Raw genomic sequence first — 22077 nt, 5'->3', positions numbered from 1 at the left:
CCTTAGCACCTCTCCACTGTTCTCTAAAAGCTGCAATTCTGTGACTTTTCCACACTGAGCTATTTCTTATTTCCTGACTGGCAGGCACCCACTAGGTGCTTTCCTCCCTAAGCAGCAGGGAGTTGTTTTTAGATAAATGACTCAAGACAACCGAATTGACAGCATCATGTAGCCAAAAGCCAACGCAGGAAGATGCTGCCAGGTCCCTGCCGAAAGGCTACTGGGGCCCAGGAATTGCACATGTGACTTCCCACCAGCTGGAATGAATGTCCTCTGCAGAAATTTGAGCCATACAAACCTAAAATTGTTTTCGCTTCACATGGTGCTAGATTGATGTATTTTTTTTTACTCGAGATTTCCAGGGTTAGAACACAGGTTTTCCCCCAATGGACTGCAAGGTAATTCAGAAAGTAACGTTTTCTAGAACAGTGAGGCAGGAGAGGTGGCTCACAGGCCTTCATGCTGCGCCGGCAGGAAGACACACACGCTGCCACACTGCATGCCCCAGCAGTAGCACGGTCACCCAGGTCTAGCACAATGCTTGTCTCACAACCTGTGGTGGACAACTCTTGCTGCAGGAGTGTATAAAGGTACGCCTCTCAAACATCCCCACTCCCCTATGGCAGACAGGCAAAAGCAAGCGCACTTCAGCTCAGGTTTGAGCTACGAATGAAGGCAAGTCTGAGTGACCACAAACAGCAGGAACTGCAGTGATGAAGGGTGAACAGCAGTAAATGGCCTCTCGCTGTCTTGTGTTATGCACAGTCAGTCATGAGAGGGAAAAGAATCCCTGCCAGGGCCACCGACAGCTTAAAGCAGCGCAGCCATTTCCAACAAGCACATGAGCTAGATCCCAAACTCCTCACACACGCTGTGCGCAGAAACATCACTTCAGCAAGCTACTTTGCAATTTCGAGTGATCATGAGATGATGCCCTCAAAGGCACTGCAGAGAGTGGCACAGGAGAGAAATCTGGAGTGGGAGGAGAAAGGAGGAAGAACACGCAGCCGGGAAGAGACACCTTGCTGCAAGGGGGACGCTCTGGTTTTTTTATGGCCAGCAAAATTTCTATGTTCATGACCGCCATGTCCATTGCTACAGGATTCAATGAAGCATTATCACAGGGATGGGTAAATTGAATTAATATTTCAAATAAGGCAGATCAATCTGCACTACAGACCTTTTCTGTTATCATTACCAGCCATCACTACAATTTGTTGTATGGTTATGTACTGGGTTTGCGTGGCAAGGTTTTGGTAGTGGGGTGGCTGCAGGGGCGGCTGCTGTGAGAAGTTGCTAGAAGCTTCCCCTGTGTTTGACAGGGCCAATGCCAGCCAGCTCCAAGACAGACCCACCACTGGCCAAGGCCAAGCCCATCCATCAGCAGCAGTGGTAGTTCCTCTGGGATAAGTTAAGAAGGGGAAAAAAACAGCAGGCAGCATTTGCAGCCTGAGAGAGGAGTAAGAATGTGTAAGAGAAACAACTCTGCACTGGCCTTGGTGTCTGCAGCAGGAGGGGCAGGAGGGGCTCCAGGCGCTGGAGCAGAGGTTCCCCGGCAGCCCCTGGTGAAGCCCATGGTGAGGCCGGCTGTGCCCCTGCGGCCATGGAGCTCCACGCTGGAGCAGATCTCCACCTGCAGCCGGGGGAGGACCTCACACTGGAGCAGGAGGATGCCTGAAGGAGGGAGGCTGTGACCCCATGGGAAGCCCACGCTAGAGCAGGCTTTTGGCGGGACCTGTGGACACGCGAGGAGAGGAGCCCAGGCTGGAGCAGATTTGCTGGCAGGACTTGTGACCCCGTGGACGGACACAGGCTGGAGCAGTTTGTGAAGAACTGCAGTCCATGGGAATGACTCACGTTGGAGAAGTTCGTGGAGGACTGTCTCCCGTGGGAGGGACCCCACGCTGGAGCAGGGGCAGAGTGTGAGGAGTCCTCGCCCTGAGGAGGAAGGAGCGGCAGAGACAACGTGAGATGAACTGACCACAACCCCATCCCCCTGCACTGCTGGAGGTAGCGAAAACTGGGAGTGAAGTTGAGCCTGTGAAGAAGGGAGGGGTGGAGGGAAGGTGTTTTAAGATTTGGTTTTAGTTCTCACTATCCTACTCTTACTTGACTAGTAATAAATTAAATTAATTTTCCCCCAAATTGAGCGTGTTTTGCCTGTGACAGTAATTCCTGAATTATCTCTCCCTGTCCTTATCTCAACCTACAAGCCTTTCGTTATATTTTCTCTCCCCTGCCCAGCTGAGGAGGGCAGTGATAGAGCAGCTTTGGTGGGCTCCTGGCGCCCAGCCAGGGTCAAGCCGCCACAGGTTAAAACAATATTAACGCAATTCTTTTACTATAACAAGTAATTCAGAGCAGCCAGAGGCTTGCTGCACAGAAAACATTCTCTTATCATAGTAGCAAAGGAGTTTTTTATTTAGCTAACATCTTTTCAGCCTCAATGCAAAGTACATACAATGCATAAATACAAACAGGGCTACAGCAGAGATTAGCATAATCAATGCAAGATACTCCTTGGGTACCGAGTTACATTTAGCAATGAATTAAGCTATGACAAGTGAAGAGATTTCTGCCGTATATTCTATGAACAGTAAATTCTGTGCTACCACTTCTACAGCTCAAAAACACAGCTACGAAGGCAGCTGACTTCTGGAACAAAATCCTACAGATGGCTTCTTACCTCTGCCTCTACAAAATATTCTTGAAAGTCATACCAAAGGTCCTCTAATGGTTTTCTCACTCACTTGCATGTTTTAAAAGATTTCAAAACCAAGAGTTATACTTGTTTAGTAAGCAGGAGGACATGTTGCCAGGTCTTAACCTCAGTCCTATGCTTGTGTCCGCACTAAGAACCATAATGTATGAAGAGACGTATCAGCCCAAGTAACTAAAGGCTTTTTCTGCCTATGAAGTTAGCATTCAGCTACTGCAGCGTACCAGGTTTGTTGTCCCTGAAAAGCCCTATTCCCTGAGAAGCACTATTCATTTTCAATTTACCATAATTGCCCAAAGAAACCTAATGTAACTTGATTTTCTTCAGCTATTTAATCACTATTGCCACTGCTCATTCTATTTGCATTTTGATGGATTTTAAACCCTAGCATTACTTCTACATGCTTTCCTCAGATGCTTACTTGAATTATTGGACTTTCTTCATACAGATCTTTCCCAAAAATTCTACTTTATCATAACAATAACAGTTTTATCGCTCAGTAGTTTGGAAATGCTGCACAGAAGTTGTTTCCAATATTGCCTTTAAGCTATCAGACACAGCCAAAAGAAAGGCTGGTTTCTTCTTGAAGGACAAAGAGAGCTCTTACTTGCACGAGTCAGTGAGCTGTGATCCCTCTGGCACACAGGGGAATGGGAAAAAGCAGAACTGGGAGAAAGGTATGGAAACTCAGAAGCATCTCAGTGGAGCTAGCTTATGTCCACACCACTAATTAATTGCATTTACATTTGAAGGAGGTGTATTTACACTCAGGCAGGCCAGATCAACCTCATAGTAACACCACACTCAAGTATCTGGATTTGCAAAAGGGCTTTTCGTGTTAGGAGTAACTCCAGTGGTTCTGTAATTAAGACGATGAGGACACTTGCAAGAGACAGAGACACAGACAGGATAATCAGCTGGTGTTGACAGAGTGCTACTACCATGTGTTGTACAGAGTTGTCTTACACACGAGATTAGGTGTTCTGCAGGTAATACTAGAAACCATCAATATATTTAAAGTAAAAAATGAAACCAACCAACCAAAAAACCCCACCAAAAAAACCCCAACATACAATTCATCCTTATAACGTAATTTTTCAGGTAATTAAGGAGTTATAATTTCTTTTCAAAAATAAGAGCACGTCACTAATTTGTGGTTGTAAATGCCAGTCAATACCTGTCTTGAATATTAAGGTCACTCAAAGCTGAGTGTCTTACGGCTCATGACACTACTAGTAAATCCACTTACTTCTACTCTAGACAGATGAAAATAGAATGACAGTCTTTGTTTAACTATTCCACACAGCTGAGAGGTATCATGGCAGGAGTGCAGAGGTCTCAGTTTGTGGGTAACAAAAATTCCAGACACAGCTGCTGTGACCTGCAGATGTGAACTATTGCCAGGTGGTGAGAACCATCAGCCAAGTGTAGGGACCTGCTTTGTTAATCAGACACTCTTCTTCGCATTTGGCTTCAGACTCTTCCAAAATCAGCTGTCTCCTTACTTACTGAGCATATCTGCAGCAAGTGTTTCCCTAAATATTGGGATAAAATCCCCTTGCAAAACACCATGGATAAAAATCTCATAAATCTCATTACAAAGTATTAGGCACTGTTTTCTGAGAGAAGGATTTTGCTGCTGCTAAGTTCATTGAGTAATGGAAGCAATCAAACTGCCCAGCAAGCTGACCTCCTCTCATACATTACATCACTGGATGAAGTTTTAAGTTCAATTTTTTTTGTAGCATTGGTCAGGTTTGATTGGTATTTGCCACCTGAGATCAAATATGGAACTACCTATGATGAGAAGAGATAATTTTCTGCCAGCAACACATTAACAACGTAACAGCCAGTAATGTAATTTACATGAACTCCCATTAAGATATTAGTAAGCAAAGCTTTTCAATAGAGCCCTTTAAGGAAGTTTTGTTTTGAAAAACATGTCATTTAAAACCATGCATATTGGTTGTGGGAAAGTTTAATGGTGGGGAATTCATGTCTTCAACATACTGGACTTGTAAAGATCAATAAATATTTAATAGTTTATTAGTAAAATACTTATGGAATAAATATTCCATAAAGGTTCAAAGACTTCTCATGGTGATTTAGAGAATCTGTCCATATATGGCTCATCAAGTTGGTTGATCACAAATGATGCCATATTCTGATGCTGAAGGATTTGCTGGTTTTTGTTCTTGCAAAACAAAATGTCACTCATTAAACCTTACTTGGACTGAAATATCTCAGGGCAAACCTTGACTGTATCTAAAGCTACTTCCTCTAGTTGCTTTGCAAAAAGGAAGAAATAACCAGAAACTCCCCTGGAATGCAACAAAAGAACCAGGTGCTGCAGAGGGGAAAAATCATCAGGGATAATAGGACAGAAAGTTTTGGCTAGAGGACAAGATCAGACGGACATGTTTTTGTTGCACCAGGTCTGATTTAACTACCAGACCACTTAGGAACATGAAAAAAATGACAGCACAAAAACTGCACAAGCCACTGCAAAGGGATTTTTGGATACTCCAGAAGATCTATGCTAAAACTTATAAAGTACTCCAGAGTAAACAAAGAGGCGAGCATACAGAAGAGCATAGCCTATCATCCATATAGCCCTCATTCAGTAAATATTGCTTCCAGTAAATAAATAAATAAAATCCTCAGAGCTTACCTGCCTGCTGACAGGTAATACCACATATTCTTGGAAAGCATTAACTCAGGATTCTGTAAAAACGTCATCTGAAATACCAAGGGAAGAAACAGTACTGCCTACTACACCTCAGAGATGCATTAGGGCTCCCATAGCAAAACACTGGATGTAACACAGCAGGACTGGCAAACTAGGAAGAAATGAGTAGAGTTTGATGTAGGCATGGCACCTACTAAGAGAATTAACTCCTGCTGTCATCTTCCTAGGACATCACATATCGTAATACAGTTGCAAGAATACCCACATTTGCAGGTGAAGTATGGTACTCTGGTGGGAAATAATGTTTGTGAAGAACAAGAAATTATTGCCACTGGTTTAACAAATAAGTCAGCAACCACACAGAGTTACAGAAAATTAGATCAGGGAAGTGATTACTTCTAAACACCTACGACCAAGTGCGAGGTGACCCAGACCCTTAAACTTGCTGCCTCCTGAGAAGCCACACAGAAACATAAACCAGGATGGGATCAGGAGGTGCAGCCACTTCTCAAGACTCCAGAGAAGCCATGCAGCAAGAGGCGAGTGCTGTCACACAGTAGGAAAGGAAACTATCACAAAACCAGACAGCTGAGGCGTGGCAGCACAGCTCCCAATGCCCTCTATGTGCCTAACAGCTCTCCCAGACCTTCGTTTCTGCTTGCAGAGCCCTGTTTCCAGTTCTAACAGCTCCTTGGCAATAGGGTGCCCCAAGTGCCTCTGCAAGTGTGGGAAGAAGGGAGAAACACAGGATCTTTACAAGTCTGAGAATGTCAATAGAAAAAAGCCACAGAAAAACGACTGAATCTAGTGCTCAGTGGTCTTTAAGCTTCCCTCTGTCTCAATTCATGATTTGTCTAAATTATGAACTATTAAAAAAGTTCAAGCCTATCCTCTGTACTAGTTGCTGCTTTAGCTTTATCTCAGCAGGTATCTACCCTGCAACGCTGCAAGTAATATCTCTGTATGCAATTACTAGGCTGAACTTAAGGGTCTGTTTAATATGTAATAATTAAAAAAGTGAATCTTAATGGGCAGTAGATTAAACTGATAAAAATATATGCACACAAAAGATCCCCACAAAAATCCTATGCACAACTCACATCCTTTTCCAGATACTATAAAGACAGCCCTGCATGTTAGTTACATAGGATTTTTTAAAACAGAACAGAAACCAAATTTTGCTCTGTTTTGGGATCCTTTGGGTAAATCTGCATGTCACAAACCCATAGACGTGAAAGCCTTCAGGTACTATTAATCCCAGCATTGTGGACATATACTTCACTCCTCCATTTTTTTAATGCAAACTTAACAAACCTAAAAGTAATGACTACTCGTCAAGAAGAACAGTACAATAACAGGCTCTCTGCACTCACTTTAGCAGAGACACTTAATGTAAGTTTTAAGCCTACCAGAGACAACTGCAAAGCAGCTTCCAAAATAACTGTTTAGGTTGCTTCAAACAAATCATCTCTGCTCCTCTCAAGGTTACTTAGATTTAATCTAAATTTTGGTTCATTCGCTCTGCAGTGGCATCTTGCCTAATTCCAGATGAATTCTTACTTTCATCTCTAGAATTTTTTGTCCTACAGGCAAAAAAAAAAAAAAAAAAAAAAAAAAGAGGAAAAAACCACCAGCTATCTCCCTGCTTAACGCTTCACGAGATGCATAAGAATTCCCTGCTTTGGAGACAAACACGCACCAGGATGCACAACTGAAACACCACAAACAAAAAATCCCTCCAGAAAACCCTCACTCGATCTCTCTGTAAATCATATGATTAAAATGGCTCCGTGTTTCACATTTAAGACAATGCTGCATCATATATAGCATCAGAGAGAGTGCTGCAGAAACTGCAGAGGCAAAGCATGCTGTTCTTGTGATCCAGTTCTCCTCTCACAAGACAATTTTAATAATCAAAACGGAACAGGAATAAGGAATGGATGAGCCATTTGGTCTTTTGAAAAAAAGGAAAAGCAGAGGCATTTCAAAATGCTGCAGAGGAGGAACTTGATTTTTAGCACAGAGAAGACAGTCAAAGGTTACGTAGGAGGCACTCCACTGAGGATGGGGGGGTGGAGGAGCAGAAGGCAGGGAAAAGTCTGGGATTATTTTTCTTGACCCAGGGCAGGAGGAGTTAAGCACATCCTACAGGAAACAATTTAGTGACAGCAGGAGGAGGCAAGATTGGGAAAGTGGCTAAAAGAGCAAACGTATTTGTTGTGGTCTTATTATCCCTGTTATATCCGGTTCACCTTGGTGGAGATTCAGCTCACACACAAAATCGGCCTGTGGTCAAACATTTCTATTAAATTTCATATATACTAATGAAAGAAAAGTAGATATTCTTGTCCTGTTAGAGGAAAAATATGCACTGGGTGGGGAGGAGTTAGAGTTGAAAACTCCATAAAAGCTGTTTCAGGAAACCTGGAAACCTATAGTTCATAACACTTACAAGGAAAGTACATGTTAAACCAGAATAAACTCTTATCAGTTGTAGGGCCCTGTTGAACAAAAAGAGTTGGATAAACACTGATTTATTGAATGGGTGAAAAATGAAACCCATGAACCCTCAGTATTTACAGGCACCATTTTAGACAGACAACTAGGACTTCTACTCCCATTTTCCATGGCAGGAAGTCTCAAGTTCCAAAAGTAAAAGCAGGTACAGTGCCATCCAAGTGTTTCACCTGCCGCAGGTGTGCAGGAACTCAGCTCAGATACCCATCGTTGTAACACAGTAAATTCTTTTATTCTGGAAAGCACAACTGCATTAACTCATAAAAATATGAGCTGATAGAGAACCAAGTTTTAATTATTTAATTTTCAATAGACAGCAGAACCTGAAGTTCACAGTATGCAGGGGGTCAAGGACCTCAAAGTAATGTCTACCGAAAACATACACTTGAAATTCTGGTCCTTTTACCCATAGTGTCTTGTAGGAAAACTGGGAGACTAGTAAGCGATGAAGTAACATAAAACCTCTGATTAAAAATGAAAGTGACTTTTTAGTTCACTGTTCTAACTCTAAAGGCATATAGAAAGCTCCTATTGTTGTTAGAGAAAAAAATTCGGAGTAGAAAAATCTGAGAGAAGTTGTTTTTCATAACCTTAAATACTCATACTATCTAAACCCTTTCAAACCAAGAACAAAAGCTTTACAGTCCACATCTAAAACGAGATCAGGAAGTGCTGCAGCAATGAGTGATCACAGCTACAACAAAAGACTAAGACCACAAGCAGAATTCCTGCTCTGGCTCAGATACTTGTGCTTGGCTCCCTGCTTTCCCTAAGCCCCTTCCCTCCCCTACTCCAAAGCCATTGTCCTGGTTTCAGCCAGGATAGAGTTAATTTTCTTCACAGAAGCTAGTGTGAGGCTGTGTTTTGGATTTGGGATGAGAAAATGTCCATAACATGCTGATGTTTTGAGCTGTTCCTAAGTAGTCAAGGACAGTTCAGCTTCTGGTGCTGGCCTGCCAGCAAGAAGGCCGGGGGTGCATGGGGGAGCTGGGAGGGGACACAGCTGGGACAGCTGACCCAGGCTGGCCAAAGGGATATTGCATACCATATGATGTCATGCTCCATATATAAATCTGGGATGAAGAAGAAGGAAGGGGTTGGAGGGACCTTCAGAGTTATAGCATCTGTCTTCCCAAGAAAACATTACGTGTGATGGAGCCTTGCTTCCCTGGAGATGGCTGAACATCTGCCTGCCGACAGGGAGTAGTAAATGAATTCCTTGTTTTGCTTTGCTTGTGTGCATGGCTTTTGCTTTACCTATTAAGCTGTCTTTATCTCAAACCATGAATTTCTTCACTTTTACTCTTATGATTCTCTCCCCAGTCCCACCGTGGGGGAGTGAGCAAGCGGCTGTGTGGTGCTTAGTTGCTGGTGGGGTTAAACCATGATAGCCATCCTGCCCATGGACCAGTTTCAGCCAAGTTTTGAAGCTCAGTGAAGGTCTCACACTAAGTATATGCCAGTAAGTTTCACCAAAGCTGTGGCATGGGTAGAAGAGGCAAGTACACACCCTCTGTTAGCAAATAGCTGCTCTAAGCTCAGGCACTCATTTTCTGCCTGGCCCCCAGGCAAGCTAAGCAACACCAAACTGGCCATCTGCACCACACTTCTTTTTGACCAAATGGTAACTAGGGATCAAGGAAAGATGCCAACTACTGCAGAGCTGTCAGGAACTGTTTAGCAGATACAGGGGAAAACTGATGATGGAGGGCTGGGGTGGGCATGGCAGACAGAGGGCTGGGAGAAGGGAGAGAGGAGAGGGATGGAGTCTTTCCACTGGCAGAAGAGTAGGAAGAGGAGAGAGCACTTCACACCAAGTGCTGTTGCTCTTGGAACAATTTTTTCATTAGAGGACTGCCAAGAGAACAGATTTCATGCCATATAAAGGGCACATGCCCACTCGTCCTTGTAAACTAATATGACCAATAGAGTGCAAAGCACCATATAAGTAGATAATTTTTCTACTCAACCTAAGCGTCTACTTTTCCAACATAGTTGTACCCCAGTCTGAGCACCTCAACAGGAATTCTACTTATTTATAATAAGAGAAAAGGTTCTCATTTAAGATGATAATATGCACGCTTGAGCAGAGACACTACAACACAACTTAAGTGCATCCAAAGCGGTTTAACTTCTTCATCTCGAAATTCATGAGAGGCACCATAAACATAGTCAACTGCTACTAATGATTTAATCTGTTTAATTTGCTGTTCCTTTTCTTGAAAGGTAACCTTCTTTTCCTACGGGAATGCTTTTTGCATGCTTAACATGCTAATGTTATACTTCAGTGCTGATACTTCAGCTGTTTCTGTACTTGAAAACCCCAAGTTACTGGCAGACTGTTGTTAATATCAACTTGCCATTGCTTGACAGCTACTGCATTACAATTTTCTGGAGAATTTCAGAAGAGATTTCTTCTGGAGGAGGCAGATGGAATTACCTTCTCTCTGTTTATACAACAGACTCTTGAAATGGGAACGTTACAACAGATCACCATGTGCTTCTCATGTGGACTGTGCTTTGGGGAAATCTGAGCTATCTTCCTACTGACAAGAGCTATTGCAATCTCCTGGAACAGTTAGGAGTTCTATTTGTACCATTAACATGAAGTTATGTATTCTAAATTACAAACTGTTTTGTTTGACAGGATTTTAGACACATTAGACATTACACGGTATTAAAAAAAAGCAAACCTTTCTGCTATGAAGTAGATGCTATGAAAAGAACACACAACTAGTTACTCCCATAGCTTTTAAAACCACAGTTTTCCATACTTTGCAGAGTTTGAGGCATGAAAACACTCATACATTTACAAGAATCCACAAAACAAGGCATTCTCCTTACAACTCTGGGCCCAGAAGAGCCAGAACATCACTTTTCAGAACATACAGTTCTTGCTGTAGAAGTAAAACCCTAACCTGAACAATATTTTTTTATTTAAAAAAATTAAAAAATAATAAAACCAGCCAATACACCTTAGTTATGATCTGCAGACAACTCAGCCGAAGTTAATTTCTTTCTCTTCTCAGTGCAGACTGCACTACCAAATTCCGCTAGTGTTTTAGCAAAAGGGTTGCTTGTAGGAAACAGGCTGGCTTTACCCACCAACTCCTACTACATGTGTCAAAACACTGTCTTCTGACCATCCTCTAGCCAGTCTGTATTACAGCCGCACCTACAAAAACGTTTGGGATAGGTAATAAGATACGAGTCGGTCACAAGGGAAAACGAACCACAAGAGAAGAGCTCCACTCTTTCTGAGCTTCTGAGGCATATGGTAAGCAGACACAATCAGTTCAATTCACTAACAGCATAATACAGCCATTGTTTACAAAAGCAATGTTAAAAGCAAAACATGTTTTGATAACAAGAAAGAACACATGAAATGTTTTTAAACTAATGAAAAGCTATTTCTAGGTGTGTTTTCTTGCAAACAGAGCTCTTGGCAAGTTATGTGTGAAAGGAAGAAATAATCTAGTAGGAAAGTGTTCATTCATGTTTTTCTACTTCAAAACATTAGGAAAAAAAAAAGAATGAGATGTTGCCTCAAGTCTTTTGCAGTTCCTTCAGTTACATGCGTTCAGATTTTTTCCACTCTGCTGACATTCCCTCAACTTGTACGCATTTGGTGAGAAAACAGCTGTTTTTACCTCTCCAATTAGCTTAATAGCTAGTTCACCTGATAGATCACAACTAGACAGCAATAGTGGTGTAAATAAGACAGTGTTCACCAGCACCCAACATCAGTGCTTCAGAGAGATACAATGATGCTGGCAGTTTCCATGGGAGGAGAACAATAGACTAGCTCATGAATCTCCTTTCATCTTATCCACACCAGTCCTCCTCAGTGTTCACAGACAGTATGAAAGTAATATAATTTTGGCTTATAGAAGAGTCATAACCAAGTAAATACATACTAGCAGCGAATTACAGAGTCAGACTGAGTCCATCAGGCACCAAAAGCAAGACATTGAGCAACATATGAGCACCCCAGCAAAGGAGGGTGGGGCAACCAGCACACAGAAGCAAAACTCAAAGGAAAAGGGTAATGGGATGAAAGAAGCAGCCCCAACTTTACTATACCATCTTCTACTTTCATTATTAGGAATATTTTCTGATACTGCATTAAGCTTGGCTTCCCACTTGATCTACTAACTGAATACATATATTTAACCTTTCATACACAAGCAGGGACCACGAGGAGAAAAAAAACACAGGAAGAAGAAATAGTTGGGGGAATGGTTTTCTTTCTTCCTGTTTCCTTGTTAGCTTCACACCTTAACAGTTATCTAATCTTTAAGAATAACCTTTGAGGAAACACTGGTGTCTGTGGGGTTTCAATTTCTCTTTTATGCTCAGTATTTACTCGAGATTTTCTATTGTGTCTCCTCTTTTCTAAAGTTTCTCTTCTTCCATCTGTCTCTCCTTTACCCTGGCACACATAAGCTGCATATTGTGCCTTTTGCCAAAACCACAGAAGTGCAACAAGCCGTAAAGCCTGCTTCTGCACATCTGCAGAGACCAGCGTCACCTCATTCATTAGCAGTGTGCTAAAGGCACGTCCTTGCTCTTCTTTTACACAGTGCAGTAGCTCTCAAACCAAAATAAAACATAAGGAGCACTGGGAGAAAGTAAACATACCTGCCAAGAGAAACCGAAAATCCTGTATCTCACTATAAATCCTCTCTATACCGGTTTGAAGTCAACTGCAGTGTAAGAGAAAACCACACCAAGGCGGGGGTGGCGGGAGGAACCACCACTGCCAAAAAAACCCAAATACAAAATCCTTTTCCTCTCCCTTGATGAGATGACCTTTTATCAAGAGTGTAAACAAAATTCAACAGGTTTAAAAAAACAAACTAAAAATAAAACCCACAACAGAAAACTCACAGAAAAATAAAATCCTTGGTAACTGAGTATGATTTAGACAGGTAATAACTATAAAATTCATTGACAGCAATAAAATCCAGTAAGTATTTTTCTTATTAAAAGACCACTTTTTCTTAATAGTCTGTATGTGCAGACATTAAGAATAAAGCTGACTTGTGAGCAAAAAGTGCCAAACATCTAGAAAACAGGTTTATAGATGTGAAAATTCTCACATAAACAGGAACCAACCCTTCCAATAATTTTCACAGAACTGAAACCCTAATGAACTCGGAAGGGCTTCTCTATGCCCATAAAGGAGAAATTATTCACCAGTGCCCAGCCCTGACCCACTCTGTGATCAAGACACAGAGCTGGGACTTGGGAGGTCGAGGTTCTGTTTCCAATTCAGCCAGAGACCACCGATGTGACCCTGGGCAAGTCTCTTCACCTCTGAGTTTTGTTCTTTGCTTACGAGAAGAAACACATAGCCCTAATCTGCCTTTTGTCATACTGGTCAGACAGTAATAACTATAGGAAACCTTCATAGCACACCTGTAAAATGTGAGCCTATAACGTCACGCAGCCCCTCACAGGACCACTGTAACAGCCTCCCATGCCCCAGACTTCCAGTATTAGAGATTGTCTAAAATTTGGTTCCAAGCATTTTAAGCACAATTTTCCCAGAAAACCAGTACTATTTACTTCCACAAACAAACTACTAAACGACAGCAAACTGGCAAGTTTGCATACACTGACATATTTGCAACTGTCTTACGTCAACATTTCATGTAATATCTCAACAAATTCTAAGTCCAAATAACTTTTTGCCTGTCGTTAAGTTCCAGTGCACATACGTAAAGCTAATACAAAAGTCTGTGAAATACCACAGGCATTCAGAAAAGCTATACAAAACCGAAGTCCTGCAAAAAAAAAAAGTAACCAGTTATTTCTAATGGCAGGACGTCTTCACAAGTTTGCCCAGATATAAAGCATATGCAAGCCTTTTATTTCTTTCACAGCACATATTTTACACAAATAGCAGGAAGTACAAGGACCTACACACACTAGTAGACCTACATATAGCTCAAAATAGTTCTTCTGTACTTTTGGGGTTTTTTTTTCTTTTCATTTCAGCTTCCTTAAACATGCCAAATGCTCAGTAACATGTTCCTTCGTTTTCTTACGCTGCTTCCAAGTTTTACCAAGTCTGCCAAATACTGTGCATCACTGTGCCGCTCCATTTACCCTGCCTGGAGAAAGCCAACATTCTCCTATCTGAAGTTTCTTCCTGAAGACAGAAAAGGGTAAATATCCTGACCAAGACCGTCTGCAAGTCAGATTTACGTAATGCTGAACCCTCGCCCAGAAAGCCTTGACGGCTTCACAAAACCCCCTAAGCCCTAAATCCTTTCCCCTGCTCGCCTAAGTGGGATGTTTTCAACCTCATTACGCCTCAATGACACTGGGCTTCTTCGGGGGGGGACGACAATAAATCCACCTATAAGGTGGTCAGGAGTTATTTGATACATGGGGAATGCGGATTAATAACAGAAAAATACACAGGGGAAACTTCTCCCGGGGAGACGTGAGGTACAGGGACCCCACGAGATCTCCGGCAGCCACCGCGGGGTCTCTCGTGGGATCCCTGCCCCTCACCGCTTCCCTCAGGGGCCTGGCCCCAAACGAGGCACACCGGACACCCCGGCTGGGCCTCCTCTCCCCCGTCCCCGTCCCCCGCTTCTCCACAGGCAACCCCGGGCCGGGACGCCCCCGCCATGAGGCGCCTGCGGGCGGGCTCCCGTCGTCCTCGCCCGCGGCTCCAGGAGGGCTCCTGGGGCGGGGGGACACCAGGTAAACCCAGCCCCGGTGGGATCGGCTGGTGGGGGCTGGGGGTGCCTTCCTCTCGCCCGCCTGAAAGCAAGCCTGAGGCGGGCGAAGGGAAAAGAAACCCCTCCAGGGTGCGGGGGAGAAGAGGGCTCCGGAGAAGGCGGGTGGTGAGGGGTCCACCCCGCCCGGCTGGCAGCTCCCGGCGCCCGCGACCCTCCCCGTCCACTCACACATACACAGCTCCACCACGTAGGCGTAGTACGACCAGGCCACGACCAGGGCGATGAAGGCCACGGGCACCCAGGCCAGCACCTTCTGGCAACACTTGAGGACGTGGGACGGCGCCATCTTCCCTACCGGGCCGCCGCAGGAGGCATCGGCGCCGGCGCTGCGACGGGCGACGGCGGCTGCAGCTACGGCCGCCGCTGCGGAGCCGGTCCCGGGCGGGCGGGCAGGCCCTGGGCGGGCCGCAGTGGGCGGGAGAGGGGCGGCCCCGGCGTCCGCCACCGCCTCCTTCCCGCGGGCGCCTCAGCACCTCAGCGTCCCGCCGCTCCTCGCCCTGCGCTGGGAGGGAGGCGAGCGGGTCGTGGGGGTTTCACTCTGTACCGGCGGGGCCGTTTCTGGGCGGGATCCTCCTCTGGCCATCAGAACTGGTCTTAAACCTCAGCGCTGCTCTTTTGCGGTCCTGACTGGGCGGGCGGGTCGATGTCGGGCACAAAGGCGCCGGGACGGGGCCGGGCTGCCATACCTGGGTCCCTGCCGGGCTGTTACCTCCTTCTGCTCACCAAGTCCATGCAATTACCAGGCTCAAACAACATGTTGGACGCTGCAGAGAATATTTATTTATAAATAACTTACTGTGCTTTATTTTGAAATTCAGTTAATGCCTGACAACTGCGGGCAGCACCACGACCTTCCCGAAAGGCATCGCCACAGGCGCTGCTTTGCGGGGCTAAGCCTCTTCACGTTTTTAATGCTTGAAACTTTTCGCTTTACCGGAGCCCGGCATCCTGGGGATGGAAGGGCCCGTGGCATGCCAAGATCCCCATTTTCCTCCAAAACCGGAGGGCGCGGGCCCCGCCTGCGCTTCCCCTGCTCCCGGGCGGCGCGAGGCGGCCCCGGCGGCGGCTCCCGCGGGGCTGCGGCGCCACCTGGCGGCGGCGGAAGGCGGCAGCGGGGCCCGAGTCTGAGGCGCCGGGGAGGGCCGGCGGCGGGGGATCGCTGCGGCCCCGGGGGCAGCCGGAAAGGTAAAACCCGCAGGGCGAGGGGTAAGGCTTTAACAGCCCGAAAATGCGGCACGGGGAGAGGGGCGGCTGTGGGTGGGCGGAACGGGGAGCGTGGGACCACGGCAGTCGCTGTGAGCGTGGCTAGGCGGGTGGTAACGGCGATCGGATTGCTTTGGCAGGGGCACGAGCAATTCATATGGCCTTGCCTGCTGATGAGATGATGGAAAAAACACTGAGGTGGGTGGTCAGGAATTCAGAAGGCCGTGAGCCTCTAACCACTAATGGAGGGGACGCCCCGGACGAGAGCCCAAGCAGCAGCAGCCTGCGTGTGTGTCCGGGGGCCACAGGAAAATAGGATAGGATAGGATAGGATAGGATAGGATAGGATATTTCAGTTGGAAAGGACCTACAATGATCATCTGGTGAGCCTGACCAGCTCAGGGCTGACCAAAAGTTAAAGCATGTTGTTAAGGGCATTATCCAAATGCCTCAAACACTGACATGGTTGGGGCATCGACCACCTCTCTAGGAAGCCTGTTCCAGTGTTTGGCCACCCTCTCGGTAAAAAAATGCTTCCTAATGTCCAGTCTAAACGTCCCCAGGCACAGCTTTGAACCATTTCCATGCATCCTATCACTGAATCCCAGGGAAATGAGCTCAGCACCTGCCGCTCCACTTCCCCTCCTCAGGAAGCTGTAGAGAGCAATAAGGTCATCCCTCAGCCTCCTTTTCTCCAAACCAGACAAGCCCAAAGTCCTTAGCCACTCCTCATTGGACTTTCCTCCCAGCCCTTTCACTAGCACCTTCACATCCTTCTTAAATTGTGGGGCCCAGAACCGCACACAGTGCTCAAGGTGAGGCCGCACCAGTGCTGGATACAGCGGGATAATCCCCTCTTTTGACCGGCTGGTTATGCTGTGCACCCCAGGATGCGGTTTGCCCTCGTGGCTGCCAGGGCACGCTGCTGACGGCTCCTGTTGAGCCTGCTGTCGACCAGCACCCCCAGACCCCTTTCTGCAGGGCTGCTCTCCAGCCGCTCCTCTCCCGGTTTATATCTGTGCCCAGTGTTACTCTGTCCCAGGTGCAGAATCCATTTGCTCTTGATCATTTTGAGGTCAACTCTAAGTGTTACGGGCGTGGTAGAACACGGGAGCACTTGCAGGGTCAGGGTGGTAAGAAAGGGGGTTACAAAATTGTACATAGTAATGCAAGGGCTGTTAAAAGAAAGGGATTACAGGAGGAACATTCCTAACGGGAGCGGCCAGGGGAGGATGGAGCTGGAAAGCATGGAGGAGTGACTGGTTATGTTGTCTCATAAGCACGGTCCGGTACCTGGTGTGCCGTAGGCCCATCTTACACACAGAACCAAGGTATTTATTTATTTCATGTTTGTGCAAAGATGGGTGCTAAGTGGTAATTCCACAAAGCTAGCACACCACACAGAGGAACTACAGCGTATTTGTCTTGTTACATGTTTAGTAAAAATAGTGGAAAACCAAATTTACATTCATTGGTTAGTGATTACCGTATCACTTGCTACTAGTCAGTTATATTTACATTAGTTCCGCTTGCCATGTAAATCAGCACGCATGCTCTTGGCAGGCGTGCGGGGCAATTTGCATAGTCCCTCAGCTGAGTCGGTGGTCACGACCTCCCTGACGCCTTTACCTTCATCCCAGTTACTGTGGATTTTGCTGACTTCATACCAGTGACATTCTTCTATCCTTGTTATCTTTCTTGCAGCAAGATGTTTTCCTTTACCAGTCCTTGAGGTCCCTCTTTTCGGTTCCTCCTTTGGAGGTTGGTGATTAGTAAGGCATGCAAGTTTATACAAAGCAGTCAGGCCTAAATTAAAGTGTCACAATAACCTAGGCATTAACCCAAACATATAGTTTTATTCAGTCTACAGTTACATGGATGACATCTTGGTTATAGGGACTAATCACTCTAGAGAAGGATTAACAAGGACAGAGCAGTTTGGATTTAATGTGAACTAGGAAAATCTTGGACTGATGTGCTAGGGATATTGTTAAAGTATTCCAGCTCCTCTGATCTTCATTCTGTTTGCTACAGATGTAAAAACATGCAGCAGCTGCTGGCATGTGCTTTCCCTCAAGATCTCAAGGGAGTTTCAACATTTAGCCTCAAGACAATGGGAACAGATTTAAAAACTTGGTGTCCAAGTCATAAATATTTGTTAATAGTCCTTGTAAAAAGTCACCGATTTTAGCTTTAAAGGGGTGTGGAATGAGCAAAATGGAACCAATTAATTAGTTTTTTGAATTGGAGCACAATATGGGGCAGGTGCAGAAGTTGAATGGAGTCTGCATGGTACCTTTGCAACCGAAGTAATACTGGAAGTATTATCAGCCTGTATATGCTGCAGGTTAGTTTGGGACACTGAGCATATCCAAACAAAGCCTGGTATTAATCCTGTAATATATGGGATGAAAACTTACATTAGTCTACTGAAAGTCTTGGGTATGGGGCTGTGGGAACCTGATTTACAAGAAGAATGTGTGCATATAGTAAGATCTCAAGTCTAACCAACCGCTGTTGGAGGTGAACAACTTCACAGCATGTATGTTCTGCACCACCTGCTGAACCCTGTGCAGCACCATGGGCATCACCACACATCGGTGGGAAGGTGGCAGAATGGGAACTCTGGTGGTATTCGGTAGCAGCAAGGGTTGTAGGCGTGTTGCCTCACTGCTAGTGGTAGTGTGGGAGGATAACATAAGCTGAGTGTCCATTCGGGAGGAGTTTGGGTGGAGAAAGGACGGTACAAGGGCAGTGAAAAGTGGGCCCAGAAACAGAAAAAATGGGGAAAGGTAAGAATAACAGAGGAGGATCTTCTGATGGTGGGAGCGTGGATGCTTCCACGCTGTAAGGATGCTGACCTGCAGACCCAAACCCACCAGCACAGTGGGGGGAACCCCCCTGGACAGCCCTGCTGGACTCCCCATCGTCTCTCTGCCCAAAAGACGTGGTGTGGGAGGGTGGAGTGAGTAGGGGTAGGCTTGCACCCTGGTACGCAGCAGTGGGGAGGCAAGGGGGGATAGAATTGTAATGCAATGTTATTGGGTGTAATCTGCAAGTTTTAAGAATGATAATTAGTTTTACAGCTGTGTGTGCTTTTAATCATTTAATTGCTGTGCTACTTTCTTAGTAGTGTATTCAGTGAATAAACATGGTACTCTCAAGCCTGCAATCTAAAGGGAAAGGAGCTGGACCTGGGAAGTAAAGCTACAGCTTTTACCAAGCTGTTTGTTTGTCTGGCTGTTACTGTGTGCGGGAGAAGGATGGACTTCACAACTCTATGAGTTATATTCCGAAGCCGTTTATTGTCTTGTCTGACTCCAATATATATCATAATTTTTGTTTAGTCACTGCGCACACACTCATGATTGGTTACAGCTTGTACACACATTATTGCAATTGGCTATATATAAAATATCACGTGCTGTCCACGCTCCTCTCACACAGTCAGGATTCACTGCCTGCAGGTGTTCCTGTACTCCTTTGCTTCCTCTTAGTTGTTTACCACAGCTCCTTCTCCTCAAGGCCGAGCCGTGCAGATATCCAGCTGTTTACCATCTTCTCAATGCCACAGCTCCTTCTCCTTAAGGTTGAGCCATGCAGAGTGATCCCAACAACTGTGCACTTGACACTCCTCTCATCTCTGCTTCCACCACCCTTCCTAACAAAATCCCACAACCCTTCACAACAAGCACAATTCCCAGCATGAACACTAAGCAGCACAGCTGTGAATAATTAGGCTTAACTAGCAAACGATGCACCCCGCTAGGGAAGATGTGAGGTGATCCAACATGACCCTCCCTACCCCAGTCTTCCTTGCTGATGCTGACTCCAGCTTCACCCGCAGGGGTATTGGCAGGGCCATGTGCGTGTTGACAAGACCCCCTTTTAGCACGTCAGTACTGAGCTGCAGGAACAGCCACTGAGCATGGTTTGGAAGGAGTCTGGGCACCGGCAAAGTTGGAAGCTGTGACATGGCCAGTATTTCTGCTCTGGGTCAGACAGATGCCTTGGGTGGGATAGAAACCCAGTGACAACTGCGCAAATCTAGGACCAGCTATTGTCCAGTAACATTTCTGTGTTGTGTTCCCATCCTGACAGGAACTGAAGTGAAACTGAATTAATCAAGGACAACATCAAGGTTGTGAGGTGGCAAAGAGGGACTACTGGTTCCAGATAGTCCCCCCAGCTGAGGAGTTATGCTGCACAAGGAGACCCTTGGCACAGCTGGCAGGAACTAACATCTTCCACTTCTCAAAGCCATCTGGGATGTCTCCACAAGGACCTCTTGAGCAGAAACCAGCTCCTTGAACAGAAGCCAAGCAGGAGGGAAGGAAGCTCTGCCAGAAATCACCGAGCGCCTGTTTGGCTTCCAACAGCCGTACTGCAGCTCGTGCAAGCTCCGCTGCCTCAGATGTGGGGAGGGACAAGTGATGACACTTGGGAGCAGTCTCTGGGAAGCCGAACAGCAACGGAGAATGCCATGTTGTAGGAATGGCTGCTCGCCTCACTTGCAGCGGATCCCGTATTTGTCAAATAGCTAAAAAAAAGGTGTCCCCAGTCCATTTCACATCTCCACTTCTGGCTGCCCACCTGCTTCATCCACAGAAAGAACTCTAGGAGAGAAGTGAAACATTTCCCCTTGCAGCCTCAGCACCGGTTAGGGTCTATTGCAGAGTCTTCCAGATGTTTGCTGGTTTATTTGCAATAAATAGTTCATGCAGGTTGGCAGGCACATGTGGCAAAATTTACTGCACTGTAAATTACCGTATCATCCCTTTCAAATTTTTTTTAAAATTAAAAATACAGCTACCAACATTTGCTATGCTTGTGGAGAGGTGTCTTAGAGCAAGACACTGCAAACACTCAATTTTTTCAGAATTTCTCTCTGTATAAGTTAGATCTCATAATCTACAACAATTTCATCTTCATTTTGCTTCTGTATTTTTTTCCCCTCAGAGTAGCTCATCTTAAATTCCAGGAACATGCAATCCTCAGACAGAAGCAATCCCAACAGCCTCTTAGATGGAGACTGATGAAAAATGATAGTTTATCTCATTAAGAATCTTATTATTTGCTCCTGGTAGTATCAGACAACGCAACTTTTTGGAGGCTTCATGTTTCTGATACACACATAAAACCAATTGAGATTGTGTTAAGTATTTGCTCTTTGCATTACAGTAAGGCTCATGTAATCTTGTACACACCAACTGTGAGTGATTAGTTCCCCTTGTTTGTGTTATGTCAAATTTCTAAATTGTGAAGACATGCTTTTGCCTAAACAGCATCTTGAAAAATTTAATTGCAGCTGTACCGCAAGCACTCCCTTGCTTTCCGACTGTCCTTCTGTCCAGTGATATTCATGTCTCCTAAATTATAACTTCTTCTAATAGCATTTAAAAGAGCTTTTGTTTCTTTTAACTTCAGGACCTATCATTTAACTAATCTCCTTTTATTTAAGAGAGGCACACAATGTTTTTAGTAATATTCACTCATTCTAATACTATCAATTTCAAATTGTAGTAAAACACAGTAGGATCCCACATAATTTAAAAAAAAAATCTTGAACCTGAAAAAAAAAGAAGATAATTTTAAAACACTTTATTGTCAAGTCTTAAAAACAATTGGTTTTCCTGGGGGCGATCTAGAGCTACTAGTTGCTCCATGAGGTAATATTAAAACTGACAAATTTCCCCTAAAGCAGTGGACCGGAGGCATACAGGGTTACCGTGCAACACCCTTGGAGTACTTCCTTTCTCCAGGAAATCGCTTGTTGCACGGTCCTGATTTCAGAATCCACTTCCTTTAGGTCCAACTTCATAAACGTTTTAAAACAGCTCCTCTCTAAGAGTTTTCACCCTTCACATAAAATATCGCATCATTTTAACAAAAAATGTCCAAATGCAAGTACTGGCACCAGGGGCCACTAAAGATGATGAAGAAAGGCCGTGTTCACAAAGTACAAGTTTAGTCCAGGGAAGCTCGTCTTCTGCGCGCCCTGTGGACGGCGAGCGGAGCTCTGTGCTAGGGCACGTCGGTTAATGAACTGAAAATATTAATTAAGCCAATACCAGCCTAACGGGAAATCTGGCTCCGCATATGTTGCATAATTGTTATATTACTGAGCCAACCAGGCACTGTTCAATCACAAAGCCAGCAGGAAACCTTCAAATACCAGGAGAGTTAAGAGA

General features: G+C 45.1%; 1 protein-coding gene across 2 annotated transcripts in view; it reads right to left on the bottom strand.

Moving 5' to 3' along the window:
- The window catches only part of ZDHHC20 (zDHHC palmitoyltransferase 20), a gene marked incomplete at its 3' end in the record, with an annotated part of 45754 nt that extends 30658 nt beyond the window's left edge, over nt 1–15096 (bottom strand). For both annotated transcript variants that reach the window (XM_082004886.1, XM_082004885.1), the window contains exon 1: nt 14852–15096. In XM_082004886.1, coding sequence (XP_081861012.1) covers nt 14852–14969 — 118 coding nt within the window. In that variant the 5' untranslated portion in view covers nt 14970–15096. The remainder of the gene's footprint in view (nt 1–14851) is intronic.
- Nucleotides 15097–22077: the final 6981 nt, after the last annotated feature.

This window comes from Phaethon aethereus, assembly GCF_964289735.1.
Source record: "Phaethon aethereus genome assembly, chromosome: 1".
Taxonomy (NCBI): Eukaryota; Metazoa; Chordata; class Aves; order Phaethontiformes; family Phaethontidae; genus Phaethon; species Phaethon aethereus.
Note: the sequence above shows the minus strand (reverse complement) of the source record. Positions and strands in the feature narration are given on the sequence as shown.